Source organism: Argopecten irradians, chromosome 1, assembly GCF_041381155.1.
Source record: "Argopecten irradians isolate NY chromosome 1, Ai_NY, whole genome shotgun sequence".
NCBI classification, from domain to species: domain Eukaryota; kingdom Metazoa; phylum Mollusca; class Bivalvia; order Pectinida; family Pectinidae; genus Argopecten; species Argopecten irradians.
The window spans coordinates 541,920-561,409 of NC_091134.1; the positions used below are offsets into that span (position 1 = coordinate 541,920).

The 19,490-nt window shown below is 36.2% G+C and overlaps 1 protein-coding gene across 2 annotated transcripts in view; it reads left to right on the forward strand.

Annotated features, from left to right (window-relative positions):
* The window catches only part of LOC138314402 (centrosomal protein of 104 kDa-like), a 45,132-nt gene that overhangs the window by 2,841 nt on the left and 22,801 nt on the right, over positions 1 to 19,490 (forward strand). Inside the window, exons 2-13 of one of the 2 annotated variants that reach the window (XM_069254718.1) lie at positions 6,565 to 6,785; positions 7,160 to 7,251; positions 7,410 to 7,491; positions 8,003 to 8,141; positions 11,469 to 11,531; positions 14,143 to 14,210; positions 14,508 to 14,617; positions 14,922 to 15,133; positions 16,052 to 16,079; positions 16,214 to 16,328; positions 16,774 to 16,857; positions 19,326 to 19,467. In XM_069254718.1, the coding sequence (XP_069110819.1) occupies positions 6,673 to 6,785; positions 7,160 to 7,251; positions 7,410 to 7,491; positions 8,003 to 8,141; positions 11,469 to 11,531; positions 14,143 to 14,210; positions 14,508 to 14,617; positions 14,922 to 15,133; positions 16,052 to 16,079; positions 16,214 to 16,328; positions 16,774 to 16,857; positions 19,326 to 19,467 (1,248 nt within the window). In that variant the 5' untranslated portion in view covers positions 6,565 to 6,672. The remainder of the gene's footprint in view (positions 1 to 6,564; positions 6,786 to 7,159; positions 7,252 to 7,409; positions 7,492 to 8,002; positions 8,142 to 11,468; positions 11,532 to 14,142; positions 14,211 to 14,507; positions 14,618 to 14,921; positions 15,134 to 16,051; positions 16,080 to 16,213; positions 16,329 to 16,773; positions 16,858 to 19,325; positions 19,468 to 19,490) is intronic. The other variant, XM_069254725.1, reaches the window with a different exon arrangement.

Here is a 19,490-nt window from a genome sequence, read left to right on the forward strand (position 1 = left end):
AGTACTGTACTTACTAGAAAATTGAAAATAGAAAAATTTAGAATTATCTAATAAACATTTCTGATGCTATTTCACAAGATTTTTTCCTTTTATTATTAGAAGAAAAATAAAGCAATTGATTTTCAGCACTATTTGCATTTTTAAAACTTTTTTTTTTCGTTTCACTATTTCACTGTTTCATTCCTGAATTCCGGAAACCGGATTCCGGCTCCATTATTAGATCCCAAGTGCTACTTCCTACCTTGAACAGAGATCGTTTTACACAGAAAAAATCCTTGATTATGTTGAAAAAAATAATAATTATACGACTAAAAATGTAAGTTAACTCTGGAAACAATGTTATATAACTTAAAAGCAGTTAACTATTGTTTTTATCAGCTTGAATGTCTGTAAAACTTCTCTGAACTGAAGGTGCACCTAGCGACCTAGCCCGAGATACTCTGGCCCTGACACCAGACTTAGACATTATGACAGATAGATGTCTGGTTTAGGGCCAGAGCGCAGTAGTACTCGAAAACCTGGAATAAGCCGACACCGTTTGGTATCGGGCCAGGTACTCTCCGATTCAGACTGATCACCGAGAAGCACCACTAACCTTAGTCTATACAACAAATGAATATCATATCTACCCAAATATAGCAATCCGTCGAGATTAAAGATGATTTGCATAATACGAGAAAATGGCGACGACGACGAGGGAAATTTAAAGTTGCGGAAAAGAAACTACTGTGTTGACACAATAGAACGTGCATGCATTATGAAATGGATGGCAATGAGTAGATAAATCATTCATTTGTTGAAAAGACCAAGGTAAGTGGCGATTCTCGGTGGTAATATTTTGTAAGTAGTCTAAATGGGAGAGTACCTGGCCCGATACCAAACGGTGTCGGCTTATTCCAGGTTTTCGAGTACTACTGCGCTCTGGCCCTAAACCAAACATCTATCTGTCATAATGTCCAAGTCTGGTATCAGGGCCAAAGTATCTCGGGCTACTAGCGACCTAGTTTATGCTCATTTCGATTTTTTTTTCATTTTGTGAAATAAAAATTGTTTCTAACCCCAAATTATTTGTTTAAGTAATGAAGACTATATTTACACATTTTAGGAATGAAAATCTGTTACAAATTATCAACACAAAAGTCACTGAATTTGATCAGATTTTATTGGAAAATTTGACATCAAAATTGGGAAAATATGGCATTTTTTGGCTAGGGGAAACAGCCGAAGTTCGGCTGTAGATTCGACCAAAAAAACCCACTGAATACTACCACCATACATATCACCCTATGGGTTATATACTACCACCATACATATCACCTCTCTGGGTTATATACTACCACCATACATATCACCCTCTGGGTTATATACTACCACCATACATATCACCCTCTGGGTTATATACTACCACCATACATATCACCTCTCTGGGTTATATACTACCACCATACATATCACCCTTTGAATTATATACTACCACCATACATATCACCCTCTGGGTTATATACTACCACCATACATATCACCCTCTGGGTTATATACTACCACCATACATATCACCCTCTGGGTAATACTACCACCATACATATCACCTCTCTGGGTTATATACTACCATACATATCACCCTCTGGGTTATATACTACCACCATACATATCACCCTCTGGGTTATATACTACCACCATACATATCACCTCTCTGGGTTATATACTACCGCCATACATATCACCCTCTGGGTAATACTACCACCATACATATCACCCTCAGGGTTATATACTACCACCATACATATCACCCTCTGGGTTATATACTACCACCATACATATCACCCTCTGGGTTATATACTACCACCATACATATCACCCTCTGGGTTATATACTACCACCATACATATCACCCTCTGGGTAATACTACCACCATACATATCACCCTCTTGGTTATATACTACCACCATACATATCACCCTCTGGGTTATATACTACCACCATATACATATCACCCTCTGGGTTATATACTACCACCATACATATCACCCTCTGGGTAATACTACCACCATACATATCACCCTCAGGGTTATATACTACAGCCATACATATCACCCTCTGGGTTATATACTACCACCATACATATCACCCTCCGGGTTATATACTACCACCATACATATCACCGTCTGGGTTATATACTACCACCAGACATATCAACATCTGGGTAATACTACCACCATACATATCACCCTCTGGGTTATATACTACCACCATACATATCACCCTCTGGGTTATATACTACCACCATATACATATCACCCTCTGGGTTATATACTACCACCATACATATCACCCTCTGGGTAATACTACCACCATACATATCACCCTCTGGGTAATACTACCACCATACATATCACCTCTCTGGGTTATATACTACTACCATACATATCACCCTCTGGGTAATACTACCACCATACATATCAACCTCTGGATTATACTACCACCATACATATCACCCTCTGCGTTATATATTACCACCATACATATCACCCTCTGGGTTATATACTACCACCATACATATCACCTCTCTGGGTTATATATTACCACCATATACATATCACCCTCTGGGTTATACTTCTGCTATACATATCACCTGGGTTATTCTACAATATTTTCTGGATTATTTATCAGTGCTGAGCTTTATTTGTGGTGAAGTCCACCTTCTTGTCTTTGCTGCTGTTAAGAGTATGTGTGTGTTTTGACAGTGTCTTAACAGTGTGTGGGACAAAAGACGCTTCCGGACAAAAGCCCCTTAGGATAAAAGCCCCTCTGGACAAAAGCCATTTCTTTATAAAATAAAATGTATTTTTTGCTTATATTTAAAAGATAATTAAATAAATTAATCTTTTATATGGTACATTTTGGTGTTACTAGAGAATAGTGGCAAACATAACAAAATTACATAATTATGCTGTGATCATTTGTATTTGAATAATGATATAAAAGAAAGATTAACAAAACATGTACACATACGTATACACAGACATTTAAATTTTATATATACAAGAAGCTATTAATGTTTTCTTTATAATAAGATGCCTATACCTAACAGGCTAACAGCTTGATGTGTGTATATGGATTACCGTATGCAGATAATATAGGAAAGTGTGTTCAATTCCAAAATGTTTGTAGTGTCATAATTAGTGTAAAGTCAAAATAGTTTTACTTAAAACAAAACCCCATTAAAGATGCTCCACCACTGACAAATAGTATTTTTGTCTCAATTAAAAACAAGAGAAGGCAGATTAGCATTTTTCTTCAGTTACAAAAGTTACTTGCTTTACACCATTACCACCATTGAAAAGTTTGAGCTTCTAATCTTACTTAAAGATAAAAATATTAAAAATGATTAATTGCATCCAGAAAAAATTCTAGGGCACTATGTCCTATATATCGAATGAAGTACTCATTGTGCATGCATCAAAGGCAAAATAAATTATTTTATATTATTTTATATATATATACACACATAATTAAACACCAGTTATTGTTGAAATGATGAATAAAATTTATGCGGTGTCGGCAGTGGAGTATCTTTAAATTAATTTATCAAAGTTTGATCGAAGTCCCAATAATCCAGTAAATTACTACAATTTGTTTTATTTTGAACTATATCGGAAAAATAAAATTATTTAAAAATGAAAATGACTTTATATTACTATTTTTTAGCCCACCATCATCAGATGGTGGGCTATTCAAATCGCCTTTCGTCCGTGGTCCGTCGTCCGTCCGTCCGTCCTTCCGTCCGTCCGTCCTTCCGTCCGTCCGTCCGTCCGTCCGTTAACAATTCTTGTTACCGCTATTTCTCAGAAAGTAGAGAAGGGATCTTTCTCAAATTTCACATGCAGGTTCCCCTAGGGCCCTAGTTGTGCATATTGCATTTTGGGATCAATCAGTCAACAAGATGGCCGACTGGCAGCCATCTTGGATTTTGATAGTTAAAGTTTGTTACCGCTATTTCTCAGAAAATAACTAAAGGGATCTTTCTCAAATTTTACATGTAGGTTCCCCTAGGGCCCTAGTTGTGCATATTGCATTTTGGGACCAATCGGTCAACAAGATGGCCGACTGGCGGCCATCTTGGATTTTGATAGTTAAAGTTTGTTACCGCTATTTCTCAGAAAGTACTTAAGGGATCTTTCTCAAATTTCATATGTAGGTTTCCCTAGGGGCCTAGTTGTGCATATTGCATTTTGGGACCAATCGGTCAACAAGATGGCCGACTGGCGGCCATCTTGGATTTTGATAGATAAAGTTTGTTACCGCTATTTCCCAGAAAGTACTGAAGGGATCTTTCTCAAATTTCATATGTAGGTTTCCCTAGGGCCCTAGTTGTGCATATTGCATTTTGGGACCAATCGGTCAACAAGATGGCCGACTGGCGGCCATCTTGGATTTTGATAGTTAAAGTTTGTTACCGCTATTTCTCAGAAAGTACTTAAGGGATCTTTCTCAAATTTCATATGTAGGTTTCCCTAGGGCCCTAGTTGTGCATATTGCATTTTGGGACCAATCGGTCAACAATGATGGCCGACTGGCGGCCATCTTGGATTTTGATAGTTAAAGTTTGTTACCGCTATTTCTCAGAAAGTAGAGAAGGGATCTTTCTCAAATTTCACATGCAGGTTCCCCTAGGGCCCTAGTTGTGCATATTGCATTTTGGGATCAATCGGTCAACAAGATGGCCGACTGGCGGCCATCTTGGATTTTGATAGTTAAAGTTTGTTACCGCTATTTCTCAGAAAGTACTAAAGGGATCTTTCTCAAATTTTACATGTAGGTTCCCCTAGGGCCCTAGTTGTGCATATTGCATTTTGGGACCAATCGGTCAACAAGATGGCCGACTGGCGGCCATCTTGGATTTTGATAGTTAAAGTTTGTTACCGCTATTTCTCAGAAAGTACTTAAGGGATCTTTCTCAAATTTCATATGTAGGTTTCCCTAGGGGCCTAGTTGTGCATATTGCATTTTGGGACCAATCGGTCAACAAGATGGCCGACTGGCGGCCATCTTGGATTTTGATAGTTAAAGTTTGTTACCGCTATTTCTCAGAAAGTACTTAAGGGATCTTTCTCAAATTTCATATGTAGGTTTCCCTAGGGCCCTAGTTGTGCATATTGCATTTTGGGACCACATCGGTCAACAATGATGGCCGACTGGCGGCCATCTTGGATTTTGATAGTTAAAGTTTGTTACCGCTATTTCCCAGAAAGTACTGAAGGGATCTTTCTCAAATTTCATATATAGGTTCCCCTAGGGCCCTAGTTGTGCATATTGCATTTTGGGACCAATCAGTCAACAAGATGGCCGACCGACTGACGGCCATCTTGGATTTTGATAGTTAAAGTTTGTTACCGCTATTTCTCAGAAAGTACTAAAGGGATCTTTCTCAAATTTTACATGTAGGTTCCCCTAGGGCCCTAGTTGTGCATATTGCATTTTGGGACCAATCGGTCAACAAGATGGCCGACTGGCGGCCATCTTGGATTTTGATAGTTAAAGTTTGTTACCGCTATTTCTCAGAAAGTACTTAAGGGTCTTTCTCAAATTTCATATGTAGGTTTCCCTAGGGCCCTAGTTGTGCATATTGCATTTTGGGACCAATCGGTCAACAATGATGGCCGACCGGCGGCCATCTTGGATTTTGATAGTTAAAGTTTGTTACCGCTATTTCCCAGAAAGTACTGAAGGGATCTTTCTCAAATTTCATATATAGGTTCCCCTAGGGCCCTAGTTGTGCATATTGCATTTTGGGACCAATCAGTCAACAAGATGGCCGACCGACTGACGGCCATCTTGGATTTTGATAGTTAAAGTTTGTTACCGCTATTTCTCAGAAAGTACTGAAGGGATCTCTCTCAAATTTCATATGCATGTTCCCCTTGAACCCTAGTTGTGCATATTGCATTTTGGGAGTGATCGGTCAACAAGATAGCCGACCGGCGGCCATCTTGGATTTTGATAGTTAAAGTTTGTTAACACTATTTCCCAGAAAGTACTGAAGGAATCTTTCTCAAATTTCATATGTAGGTTCCCCTACGACCCTAGTTGTGCATATTGCATTTTGGGACAGATCGGTCAGCAAGATGATCGACAGGTTGCCATCTTGAATTTTGATAATTGAAGTTTGTTACTGCTACATATCTCAGAAAGTACTGAAAGGATCTTTCTCAAGGTTCATATATAGTATGTAGTAAAAGTTTGAAAAGCAGGGAAAAGATCCCTCTTTCTGTTGTCAGACATAGATCATTCTTTGGTGGGCGCCAAGATCCCTCTGGGATCTCTTGTTTAATTCAATCTTTTTTGAAATATGAAGGGGCTTTTGTCCTATTTTCCATTAGTATGGAGGGGCTTTTATCCTAGGGGTTTATGTCCTAAGGGGCTTTTGTCCGTGGGCGGGGTGGGAGGGGGTGTCGGGGGATTCTTTTGTCCGTACCCCCTTACCCCTTAACAGCAGTGAACTTTTAAAATTAATGCACAAAATTGCTTATTAGTAATTGATTGTTATTTTATATGTTGATTTAGACTGGCCTAGGTAACAGTGATCTTGAACAAAACAACATTAAAACACAAAGACAAATCCTGTGATGTAGTTTCTACACCATGACTTCTTGATTTGATGAAAGCAAAATCATGCCCCGGAAACTTCCATTTCGTGTTGTTCACGTTTCTGGCCAGGATGATGGTTATAAAGCCATAGAATTAAACACACACAGTCCACTGACAAGGGGATGGCAAGCTTCAAAGTAAGTAGAATTAATTACATGCTCCACTGACAAAGGGATGGCAAGCTACAATCATCTTTAGGTTAACAATAAACTTTTGATTGGTCATTAGAAATGAATTTAGACTTTTTGAACAAAGGAAAGATAACCATAAATTAGGAAAAGAGAAAATAAGGTAAAATTGTATAGAAGTTATAAGAAATGTTAAAAGATATGCAGTAGACTCAACAGTTGAGATAAATTGTATTTTGTATTTACCTGGTATTCATTTTTGATATAATTTAATATACTGTAACTACTTTTAATATTGATAGAATATTTGAATTATTTCTTCATACACATACAACTATTTACATCCTCTAAAATGATGGAATAAATGCTTGTGTGAATTTCAGATTCTGCTTGTACCCCCAGGAACTTGTTGTTCAGCTTGATGCGCGCTCACGTTTACGTAAAATACAAATTTTATCTCATCAGTTCTTGGTTGGTAAGTTTGATCAGACTCGGGCAATGAATCACTAACTTACACTGATCTGGCTCTATAGGATTGGAAGAATATTGTAACTGATTACAGTAAACTATCGGATATTTTACAGGTGTAACTAGTTCACCAATAACGTAACGATAATATGTGTCTGTTTACAGCGACAAAGATTGAGTTTTACGTTGGAGAGGTTCCTGAAGATTTGGTTCTGTCAGCTGACAATGCTAAGTACACGCGGCTAGGGTAAGTTTGATGAAGTCATGGTTTCATTGTTAAACTGCTTGATCAGCTAGGTACTGTACTTTTGACAATTGGGTACAGGATCTTTATAATGTTTATACACAATAATACAGGTATTTAGACATACCAAAATGACTTTGCCAAAGAATGAGGTATTTAGACATACCAAAATGACATTGCCAAAGAATGAGGTATTCAGACCTACCAAAATGACATTGCCAAAGAATGATTTACTGTCGCTTAGTTCCACCTTCCAGTGATTGTGATGTCCCTAGAGTTATATCAAAATATGACATCACATAAATCACCAAAGGGTGGGACTTATCAACAGTACATCATACTTCACTCAAGACATTTTGGTATCTTAAGATCGATGTATTCACTTGTACTAGGTATATTGTTTTTCTATTCTTAAAGGGAAACTGAAAAAACTACATGTTTCATTGAACTGACAAAGATGGTTGATTTGTTGGTCCTTTTCAAAAGCCTAATAAACTGATTTGTTTTGTTACAGATATGTTTCTCTGTCTGACAATGAAAAAACAGCATTTAAGTCACGTGAACTGAAATCCGTTCACGTTGATGCTATTGGCCAGTATCTGAAATTGGTCGTCCACAAAAACCATGTGAACAAGCACAACCTTTATAACCAGGTGAGTGGTATCTATAGACACAGAAAACCAATGAGAGGTCTAAAATCTCTGATTCTCCCTCCTATACACACAGAGAAAACCAATGAGAGGTCTGAAATCTCTGATTCTCCCTCCTCTACACACAGAGAAAACCAATGAGAGGTCTGAAATCTCTGATTCTCCCTCCTATACACACAGAGAAAACCAATGAGAGGTCTGAAATCTCTGATTCTCCCTCCTCTACACACAGAGAAAACCAATGAGAGGTCTGAAATCTCTGATTCTCCCTCCTATACACACAGAGAAAACCAATGAGAGGTCTGAAATCTCTGATTCTCCCTCCTATACACACAGAGAAAACCAATGAGAGGTCTGAAATCTCTGATTCTCCCTCCTCTACACACAGAGAAAACCAATGAGAGGTCTGAAATCTCTGATTCTCCCTCCTATACACACAGAGAAAACCAATGAGAGGTCTGAAATCTCTGATTCTCCCTCCTATACACACAGAGAAAACCAATGATAGGTCTGAAATCTCTGATTCTCCCTCTAATACATATAGAGAAAAACTAATGATAGGTCTGAAATCTCTGACTCTCCCTCCTGTACAGACATAGAAAACCAATGATAGGTCTGAAATCTCTGATTCTCCCTCCTATACTGTGAAAACCAGTGATAGGTCTGAAACCTCTGATTCTCCCTCCTATACACACAGAGAAAACCAATGATAGGTCTGAAATCTCTGATTCTCCCTCTAATACATATAGAGAAAAACTAATGATAGGTCTGAAATCTCTGACTCTCCCTCCTGTACAGACATAGAAAACCAATGATAGGTCTGAAATCTCTGATTCTCCCTCCTATACTGTGAAAACCAGTGATAGGTCTGAAACCTCTGATTCTCCCCCCTATACACACAGAGAAAACCAATGATAGGTCTGAAATCTCTGATTCTCTCTTCTATACAAACAGAGAAAACTAATGATAGGTTTGAAATCTCTGATTCTCCCACTTATACACACAGAAAATCAATGATAGGTCTGAAATCTCTGATTCTCCCTCCTATACACACAGAGAAAACCAATGATAGGTCTGAAATCTCTGATTCTCCCTCCTATACACACAGAGAAAACCAATGATAGGTCTGAAATCTCTGATTCTCCCTCCTATACAGACAGAGAAAACTAATGATAGGTCTGAAATCTCTGATTCTCCCTTCTATACAGACAGAGAAAACTAATGATGGGTCTGAAATCTCTGATTCCCCCGTCTATACAGACAGAGTAAACCAGTGATAGGTCTGAAATCTCTGACTCTCCCTCCTATACAGACAGAGAAAACCAATGATAAGTCTGAAATCTCTGATTCTCCCTCCTATACAGACAGAGAAAACCAATGATAGGTCTGAAATCTCTGATTCTCCCTCATATACTGAGAAAACCAATGATAAGTCTAAAATCTCTAATTTTTCCTCCTATATACACAGAGAAAACCAATGATAGGTCTGAAATCTCTGATTCTCCCTCCTATACACACAGAGAAAACTAATGATAGGTCTGAAATCTCTGATTCTCCCTCCTATACAGACAGAGATAACTAATGATAGGTCTGAAATCTCTGATTCTCCCTCCTATACACACAGAGAAAACCAATGATAGGTCTGAAATCTCTGATTCTCCCTCCTATACAGACAGAGATAACTAATGATAGGTCTGAAATCTCTGATTCTCCCTCTAATACATATAGAGAATACAAATGATAGGTCTGAAATCTCTGATTCCCCCCTCCTGTAAATGTTTATGGTGATGTTATTTTAGCCATGAAAATTAATGATAATTAAGCGATGGTCTGTCTGACCAGAATTTATTGTATGTATAGGAGAAACACCGAAAACTGTAGATTAGTCAAGATAATGGACAATGCGAGGCCGGAAGGGCCGAGCATTGTTCAGTATCTTGACTAATCTACAGTTTTCGGTGTTTCTCTTACTTAAAACATGGCACTCTGATGTACAATGCTAACTATGGCTATTGTGTAACTAATCTACAGCTACAGGTAAGGCCTTCAACCATCTTTGACACTGAACATGTCAGCACAGTAACTGTTGTAATATGTCTACTCTGGTCGTGCATGCATTGCATGAATTTTTCATGAAATTCCATACCAATGTTATTACCAGAGATTTTTAGTGAGTTTGAGTTCTCTTCATTCTGAGTGGAGCAGTACAAGAGGCAACATGGTAGACAGTGCAGATCAGATCTTTACGAAGTCAAACTATCTAAAATGATTATCAAATTTCCTTTAAGAGAGTTTATTTTGTGAAATTTTAATTTAACTGCTCTTTATGTCAGAGGCAGACCATTTACTTGGATATGACTTGTCGAAAATTCACAAGATATGGAGGATTATCATGGAAACGTATCAATTTTGAATATACCGCCCTACGTTATGAAATGAAGAATATGATTGGTCCTAAAACAAAATATCAAGATTTAGTGGATTCTAAAGGAAACTACATTGAAATTATGTGAAGACGGCAAAGTGATGAAAAGAAAGCTTAAAATTTCAAATTTGTTCAGTAGTCTTTGTGTGATTCTTGGATAAGGAATTATACAGAAATTATTCAATTTGGGAAACGTGGATTTATGTGTTGTCGTGTATGTATTCAAGAAATGAAGCATTTAACAGTGATATTATTGGGAAATACACCGAAAGCATTCATTCAATTTTCAAAGAAAGAAAGTACACATATCTATCTAAAATTAAAACATCATTGTAGGAATGCATGTGCTGTCGAAATACTAAAGAGTCTTGATTTTCAATACAAAGAGTAATTTAATGCGTTGTGGTTGATGTGATTGGATTTATGCCGGTGTCCACGAATCAATATATAAAACTGAAAATATGTAATAATATGTATTGAAGTTTTCTATTACATTCATGTTGAATTTGATTTATTTTTTATTTATCTGTCCAATTTTACAATGCTGCATGTAGTGTCACTCTCTACCTTTCATTGTACATTAGTTTACCTGGAACTGTAGATTAGTTGAAACTAATCTACAGCTACAGGTAAACTAATCTACAGTGAAAGGTGTACTAATCTACAGACAGAACAAGTACTTGAACAATAGTCTAAATAAAGTACTGGGGACAACAAAAAGATGACATCATAGCCATGTTTTAAAATTATGTAACATATTGGAGTTATTGCTGTGGCTGATTTCAGAACTCAATGATCTGGTTTGACCAATGTTTATTGTATATATTACAGGTTTTGGTTGTTGCTGTGGCTGATTTCAGACCTCAATGATCCGGTCTGACCAATGTTTGTTGTGTATATTACAGGTTGGGGTTATTGCTGTGAATGTTATCGGGGACGTTATCACTCGACCAACAGATCTGACAGATGTAAGTATCCAAAGAGTTTTAGGATAAAAGAAATGTTGATAAAAACACTTCCATAAAGGAACTTACCAAAACTAAAAAGAACTTTAAATTGTACAAATCTAACAGTGTTGTAATTATTGTTGTCATTACAGAGTTCGTTGATATGGCAATCAATCAGGAAAGATCTAGGGCAAATTAACAGATTTTCTTCCTAGATAGATGTAGTGAACTGGCTGTCTCAATCTTCTCTTGACATTTTTCCTATAAATATGTTTCATATGATGGCTATTGAATTTGCTTTCTTTCTTACAGAACAGGATTAAACCAGTACGTATGGTTTGGTCCTCAAATGTCTGTTACCCTCCCTCTGACACCATGACTGTTTGAGTTTTATACCCCACCAAACCATCGTTAGTGTATAATATCTGTTGTAGCCACCCTCCCTCTGACACCATGACTGTTTGAGTTTTGTCCCCCACCAAACCATCGTTAGTGTATAATGTCTTTTGTAGCCACCCTCCCTCTGACACCATGACTGTTTGAGTTTTGTCCCTACCAAACCATCTTTAGTGTATAATGTCTGTTGTAGCCACCCTAGCTCTGACACCATGACTGTTTGAGTTTTGTCCCCCACCAAACCATCGTTAGTGTATAATGTCTGTTGTAGCCACCCTCCCTCTGACACCATGACTGTTTCAGTTTTGTCCCCCACCAAACTTTCGTTAGTGTATAATGTCTGTTGTAGCCTGACCCTTGCTCTGACACCATGACTGTTTGAGTTTTGTCCCCCAACAAACCATCGTTAGTGTATAATGTCTGTTGTAGCCACCCTCCCTCTGACACCATGACTGTTTGAGTTTTGTCCCCCACCAAACCATCGTTAGTGTATAATGTCTGTTGTTGCCACCCTCCCTGGTCACACAAACTCCATCAGTGGCCTACCCCGCATTCATCAGGTATATTTATAAACCAGGTTATCTAACCAATGAGGCAAGGTGACCTGTACTTATATTCCTTTGTCCATCACATTGTGTAATGTGGTCCGTAAACATTTCATGTTCTTTTTCATGGAAAATGGTCCAATATCTAAGATTTTTACCATGACTGCCAACGTTAAAAACAATTTTTAAGCTTTTGTAGTTGCATTTATGTAAGAACTTATTATTATATGTGATTAGCAACTGGTTTCCTATGCCATTTGTTTGGTTTTTAATATTCATTTGGCCTTTTGGTTCCTGTATTAAATTTGTCCAACTTTTTATTTAGCCGGCATGGCCACGTCTGTGGGGTGTGGATCATAATGTTTTAGACAAATATGATACATTATCAGTTGAAACTTTAAAGGTATCTGGTACACTTTTTCATTTATTTTTTTTAATTCACTGATCACAAATTTTTGTTTTTATGAAAAATTTTGTGACAAACATTTGGAGACATAATATCCTGAGATGTTGAATTACCAGTAGGTGTCATTCTTGAATTTATGCTGCAATTCTATGTGGCAGTAATGCTATACAATGTACATGTTTGTATGGAGCTACAGTGTCACCAAAAAGTAACCTGCTACCAAAAAATGTTGTTATCTTTTTAGTCAATTTTTTTATTCACTTCAAATCATTTCGCACCATTAAACAAAACATTACATACATAGTTGTTTTTTTTTCACATTATTTTTTTTTGTTATATTTGGAATCATCATTTTGTTCATAAAATCTAGTCATGACAGTTGGCACGTCACATCACCATGTACATGTATTGTATATACTATGTTATGAAAGTTTGAATTAAACGTCACCATAAACATTTCTCAATCTTTACTGACACATAAAATGGACATTTTATATCAGACATTTCTACATCACTGTGGTGTATTTCACTGCTCTTATCTTTTTTTTTTTTTTTTTAATATTTCACTCCAAATGACATTTACAGACATTTCCTTTGGAACTCTGGTATAATATATATGAATATCTCTAAAGTAAATTTTGGATAGGTGGTTCCTTGTAGGTTATACATGACAAAGTCAAACCTTGGCCATTTTTGGGCTTCAAATTCACCTATCCGGTACATCAAATTAAATATGAAAACTGTGTTTTTTGTTTTTGTTTTTTTTTTTTAATATTTCACTCTGAATGTTATTTACAGACATTTCCTATGGAACTATGGTATAATATAAGAATATCTCTAAAGTAAATTTTTGATAGGTGGTTCCTTGTAGGTTATACATGGTATAGTCAAACCTCAAAGTCACCTTAACTAGTGTACTGTTATACTAACCCTTTGAGAAGTTAGTGAAAAGATTGGATGGGACTAACAAAATACATTTAATTAAATACTGAGAGGTTTTGAATACCATATTTGACCCAATAAGCAACCCCCATCCCTATGAGCGCCCCTTGGCCATTTTTGAGCTTCATATTCACCCAGGACGCTTATTGTGTCGAATACGGTACACAAATTCGATATTTAACTGTATCAATTTTGCTTTTTTATTTCAAGCAGTTCTGCAGGTTTCCATGGAAAACCAATTAAAATGATTTCTTTTGTTACCATGGAGATGAATTTTACTGATGAGGTGTCTTATCCTAGAATGTATTTAAAAGTTTACTAATAATGTCTGGTTAATGTACAGGATTACTACTCGGACCCGATCCTGGCTAAGAAGTTAGAATACATGGATAACGATGAAAACCAGATCAGGTAAACTCAAAGTGACACTTACTACCAGTGATCTTTTCACTGTAAGTTTCTATGGCTTATACGGACAAACTTGTCCCTGTAACCTACCTATAACAAAACCATCTGCTTAATAAGGTTACGTAATTATATGTTTGTTATACTATAATAAATGTTTTGGTTCTGTATAACAAATCAAAAGAATTTTTGCCAATAGGTTCTAGCTTTTAACTAAAGATTTTTCTAAAATTAATTTACATATGATTTTTTATGGGTGTGGATAATTTCACTCTACAGTAATAAAATAAAGTTATTTTACAGACCAGACTACATCTCGCCCCTCGATGATCTGGCATTTGACATGTATCAGGATCCTGAAATAGCAAATATTATACGCAAATTGGAAAAGAAAAAGCAAGATGCAGTTTTACGTATGTATTCAGATAGTGTGAGTTAGTACCAGTGATTACATATCGCAATGAATTTGAGATTTTCTCCTTGGATTATGTGAAGGATTCGTGTCAATATGATACCTTACTTACTGTCTCTTGTTTACTGCCATGATTCTGTGTTGGGGTAAATAAATAATAAACAAAGGTGAAAGATGTTTACTATGTTACTGGTATCCATCACTATAATAGACACAGTGGGAGAGACAAGACATATGTGTATGTTGATAGGGAGAGACAAGACAGATTTGTACATGTATGTTGATGTCTGATTTTGTTATTACAGGAGAGAGATTTGACAATGCAAAGAAGCTGAAGACAGCTATTCTGGACTTACAGAAAGTCGGAGAAAAGCTTGGCAAGTATGATGTGGAGAAACGGCAGGCCATAGAAAATGAAGACTACGACACAGCCAAGCTTAAGAAGGTTCAGATGGAAGAGTATCGACTACAAATCTATCGCGATCTTAGACTCGGCGAATTGCTGGGGACTATGCCTGTATGTCATTTAAAATAGACTACTTTATTCTAGTGTTATTATCTAATGAAAGTTAAAAATTAATAGAGCAGAGTTGCTGATGATCATTTCAGTAGATAAATTGGAAATTAAAGTTTGGTTAAAGATGCTCCACTGCTGACAAATGGTATTTTTTCTCATCAAAAACAGGAGCAGACAAATAAGTATTTTCCTTTATTTACAAAAGTTACTTACTTTACACAATTGCTACCATTTAAATGTTTGAGCTTTTAATTTTACTTCAAGAACAAACTATTAAAAAAAATTAATTGCATCCTGAGAAAATTCTGTGGCATTTATGTCCTATATGTATGGAATGAAGTGTTGATTGTGCATGCATCAGAGGCAAACTAAATTTTTTCATGTTATTTTTGTATCAATGAAACGCATATATACACAATTAAACACCAATTATTGTTGAAATGATGAGTATCGTTTATGCTCTGTTGGCGGTGGAGCATCTTTAAGTAACACAGGACTTTTAATATAGGATTTTTGTGTCATCTGCAGAAAGACCTCAAGTGTGTACTGGCATTTTGATATTGGCATCCTCATAAAGAATTCTGTTTAATAACCCAAGTACCTTTTGGCTAATCAAGCTAAAATTTCATGCACATCCTGGCTTAATTTGCTTTGGAGTACTTTTCACGTCCAAGGTCTATTGTTACTGTATAGTTACTGTTGCCTCGAATTAACCATAGTGTTTTACAGATGTCAGATATAGTCTTATGAGATTCCTTTATATTTGTGGAGAAATAAGCTGGGCTATGAGTGTAGAATTTAAAATGTTGTACCATGTAAAATCCAGGAGGTAATTTATGCTCAATCTATTATAATTTTCTATTTATCTAATTTTACGTATTGTTGTTGATGCTAATGGGTTCAATTTTAATTTTTCAGTCAAGTGAACAACAGCATGTGGATCTTGGTATGTATTCTAGATAAGGAAAATTGATTTTATAGAAAAAAAACACCAAATATCTTTTAAATTTCAGTTTACTGTCTTTCTTTTGATTATTTATTCATGTGTTACACTTCTGAATTGTTATTTCTGTATCACAGAACCTATACGGGATCCCACACCATCTCGTTTGAGTCATTTGTCTCCTCGGACTCCGCCTCGATCTCCACCCCCAAGGACACCTTACGATGAAAGACCTCTCCCTGCAATTAAAAAGTAAAATTGCCACTTATTTGTCAATAGACATAATTGTAAAGCTTTTCCTTGTCTGCGAGCACTTACAAAACATTTGTATAATTCATATCAAGGCACATTTTAATATTACAGTTTTAATAATGGTCTTTTAGGCTTGATTACATATTGAGTCAAAGACTTATATTGTACATGTATATGTTTCACTGAAAAAGAATTAGTTTATAGTTGTTACTTTTTAAATCCCCTTTCACTGTTGATTGTAAAATTATACTCTGCACAGTTTATATTATCATATACATGTATACATATATACAATGCTTCTAGGTGTTTTTAGCTCATCACATCCATCCATGTCCCCAGAACAATGACTGTATTCTCGTCACTGAGTACATATGTAGCTATATAAAAAGGGGACATGTAGTATAACTATTTGTAGTGTTAGATAGTCCTTTTTTCCTCCCTTCAGTAAAGGGGACACAACTCAGCGAGAACAGATTCCCTCTCCACGAAGTCGGACGCCGTATGATGAACGTCAATTACCAGTCAACAAGTAAGTACTAGGGCTGCAAAAATGCTTGGACCCAGTATTCAGAGTTGTGTGACTAGGCTTAAGGAAACCTTTTTAAAGAAACTTCTATAGGCTCAGTATCATAGGCGAAGTGATTAGCCTCGTCAGATCAACACATATTGTAAGCTTTGTTTTGTATCCTACATCATCGGAACAAGACGATAAATTTACTATTTTGAGTTTAAATGAGGTATTGCCCCTTTTCAGCCATTAAGTTGACTGATATTTTTAGGACATCTGAAGGTTCACGATGACCTATAGTCATCATGTTTCTGTCCGTTGTCGTGCGCCATGCACTGTCTGCCATCCGCTGTGTGAAAACTTTCACATTTTGAACTTTTTCTCAAGTTCTATCAGCGCGATTTAGCTAAAACTTGCCTGATATTATCCTGACATGGTCCCGACAAAATGTTGTTATTTTTCGGGTCAATCCAAAATCCAAGATGGCTGCCACAGCCCCTACCTTCAAAACATATTTTGAACTTCTTAAGTTCTACTGGTGCGATTTGGCTGAAACTTGCCTTAAATGATCCTGATATGACCTTGACAAAGTGTTGTTACATCTCTGGCTGATCTCAAATCTAAGATGACTACTATGACACCATATCTAATTAATTTCCTATACGACTACATGTATTGCCAAAGTTGTCAGATGACTGTTAAGGCCCTTGGTCCTCTTGGTTTTTTTTTTATAATTTTCATGTCAAATTACTGAAGAGACAAAATAAAACATGTTTACTAGGAAAATAAATCAAATTTTGTTTTTACTTTTGAGAAACTTTCAACAGCTTACTATAATGTATGCATTAATTTCTTTGAAGGAACATGAGTGTTTTTGCAAGTTAATGCATTGGACAAACTGCATTTTCTTATTATTCCATTCTTAATAATCAAGCTTTTCCTATATATGTAGCTGCAATGTTTGTATATTTCTCTATTTGTAGTGAGGCGCGGTATGTACATTGCTGTGGGTAGTAGTATGTAGTAATCTGAAAGACGTGCTGTGAACCTTTCTATCTAATCCTACTTACAGCACATAACACTATTGTACTTAGATATTGGTTTTTGTGAAAATTATATCAATATGTATATACAACTGAAATCTTACAGCTATATACACATTAAAAATCTAAATGTGACCAGTTGATTTGAATTAACAGAAACTGTGTTTTGAACACATTATTTCAATATGTAAGTACTAATTTCTGTGTAAACAATAGGTTACTGGTAATTTATTGATTTATTGCTGCACTGCAGTATTAACATATATGTTCATATTGGGAGATTTAATAAATCCTCTCAATTTTGTGTACATGTTATGTATTGACAAGCTACACGAAGAATTATGTGAAGCCTACCGAGCTAGCCAAACACTTCATGTAGGTAAAACTGTATGTCTCAACGGTCAAAGTTCATGACCCTCTTCAGACGACTCTTGGCTCCTGTTTGATGTAGTTGTGTCTCCTTGTAGAACAGTTTTATATTAAGTTGTCTATTTGTTTTTGTTATTATATTTTGTTTTGTAGCCTACAACAACTTCAAATTTTGACAAAATTCGCTTTGATAGTATGATGTTACATTTTCAATGGCGAAGGATAAGATAAGAAAAGCAAAGCAAAAGATTTGTCTTTCCATGGCCTGATATAGATCATTCAATGGTGGCTGCCAATTAAAAAGATTTCATTAGGATCTCTTGTTAATGATAACAGAGAAAAGATCTGTTGTAGAGCCTATAATCATAGATCATTAATATGTTTGTTTGTGTTTGTAAAACTCTAACCTGTGATCCTTGTCTGTAATGGATTGATACTAATACCAAACTTTACTGATACCTGTACTTGGTGTTGATAATTATTGGTATATTTCATTATAGAGTAAAACTCAGGATCTCTCTTGCCCTGACTCTCTCTGTATCTATCTCTTTTTGATTCAGTCTGTCTCTGTGTGTCTCTCCAGCTCTTTGTCTCCATATTTATGTATCTTCATTAATGTCTCCTTTTTCTCTCCTTTTTCTCTCCTTTTCTCTCTCTTTCTCCCTCTATCTTCCTAGTTCTTAATGTCTCCTTTTTCTCCCCTTTTCTCTCTCTTTCTTCCTCTATCTTTCTAGTTCGTTTGTTTTTGTTGATCTTTCTACGTGCCGATCTGTCTTTTTCTCTATATCTTGGTATTTGTTTTTCTGGTTAGGTTTTTATGTTCAAGTACTTTTTATAAATTGATAAGATGGCTAAGTTAATTGTCCAGAGGAACAGAAACTGTGACATCAATAGTAATAAATGTATATTTAGTAAAATTTTCACTTAAATTGTTTTCATTATACCTACCATGTTCTAGTGGTCCTAGCTACCAAGGTGAATAAGTATGGTTGAATATCTTGTTAATTCATGTGTTTTAGGATATATTTATTATGTTTCTTTGTTTTTGTTAGTGTATAAGTAATTTTGATGCTACAGACCTCCCGCTGTGACTGAGGAAGAAGAACAGCCCGTAGTAGAGAGTGGAGGTGGTGGGGGTATTACTGGAGAACCAGAGCCCATGTCTGAGAAGGACTTACGAGAGGCGTCTGCTGCAGTGGACGTGTTTGGAGAACCATTGGTAAGTAGTTGTCTCCCTTGGTA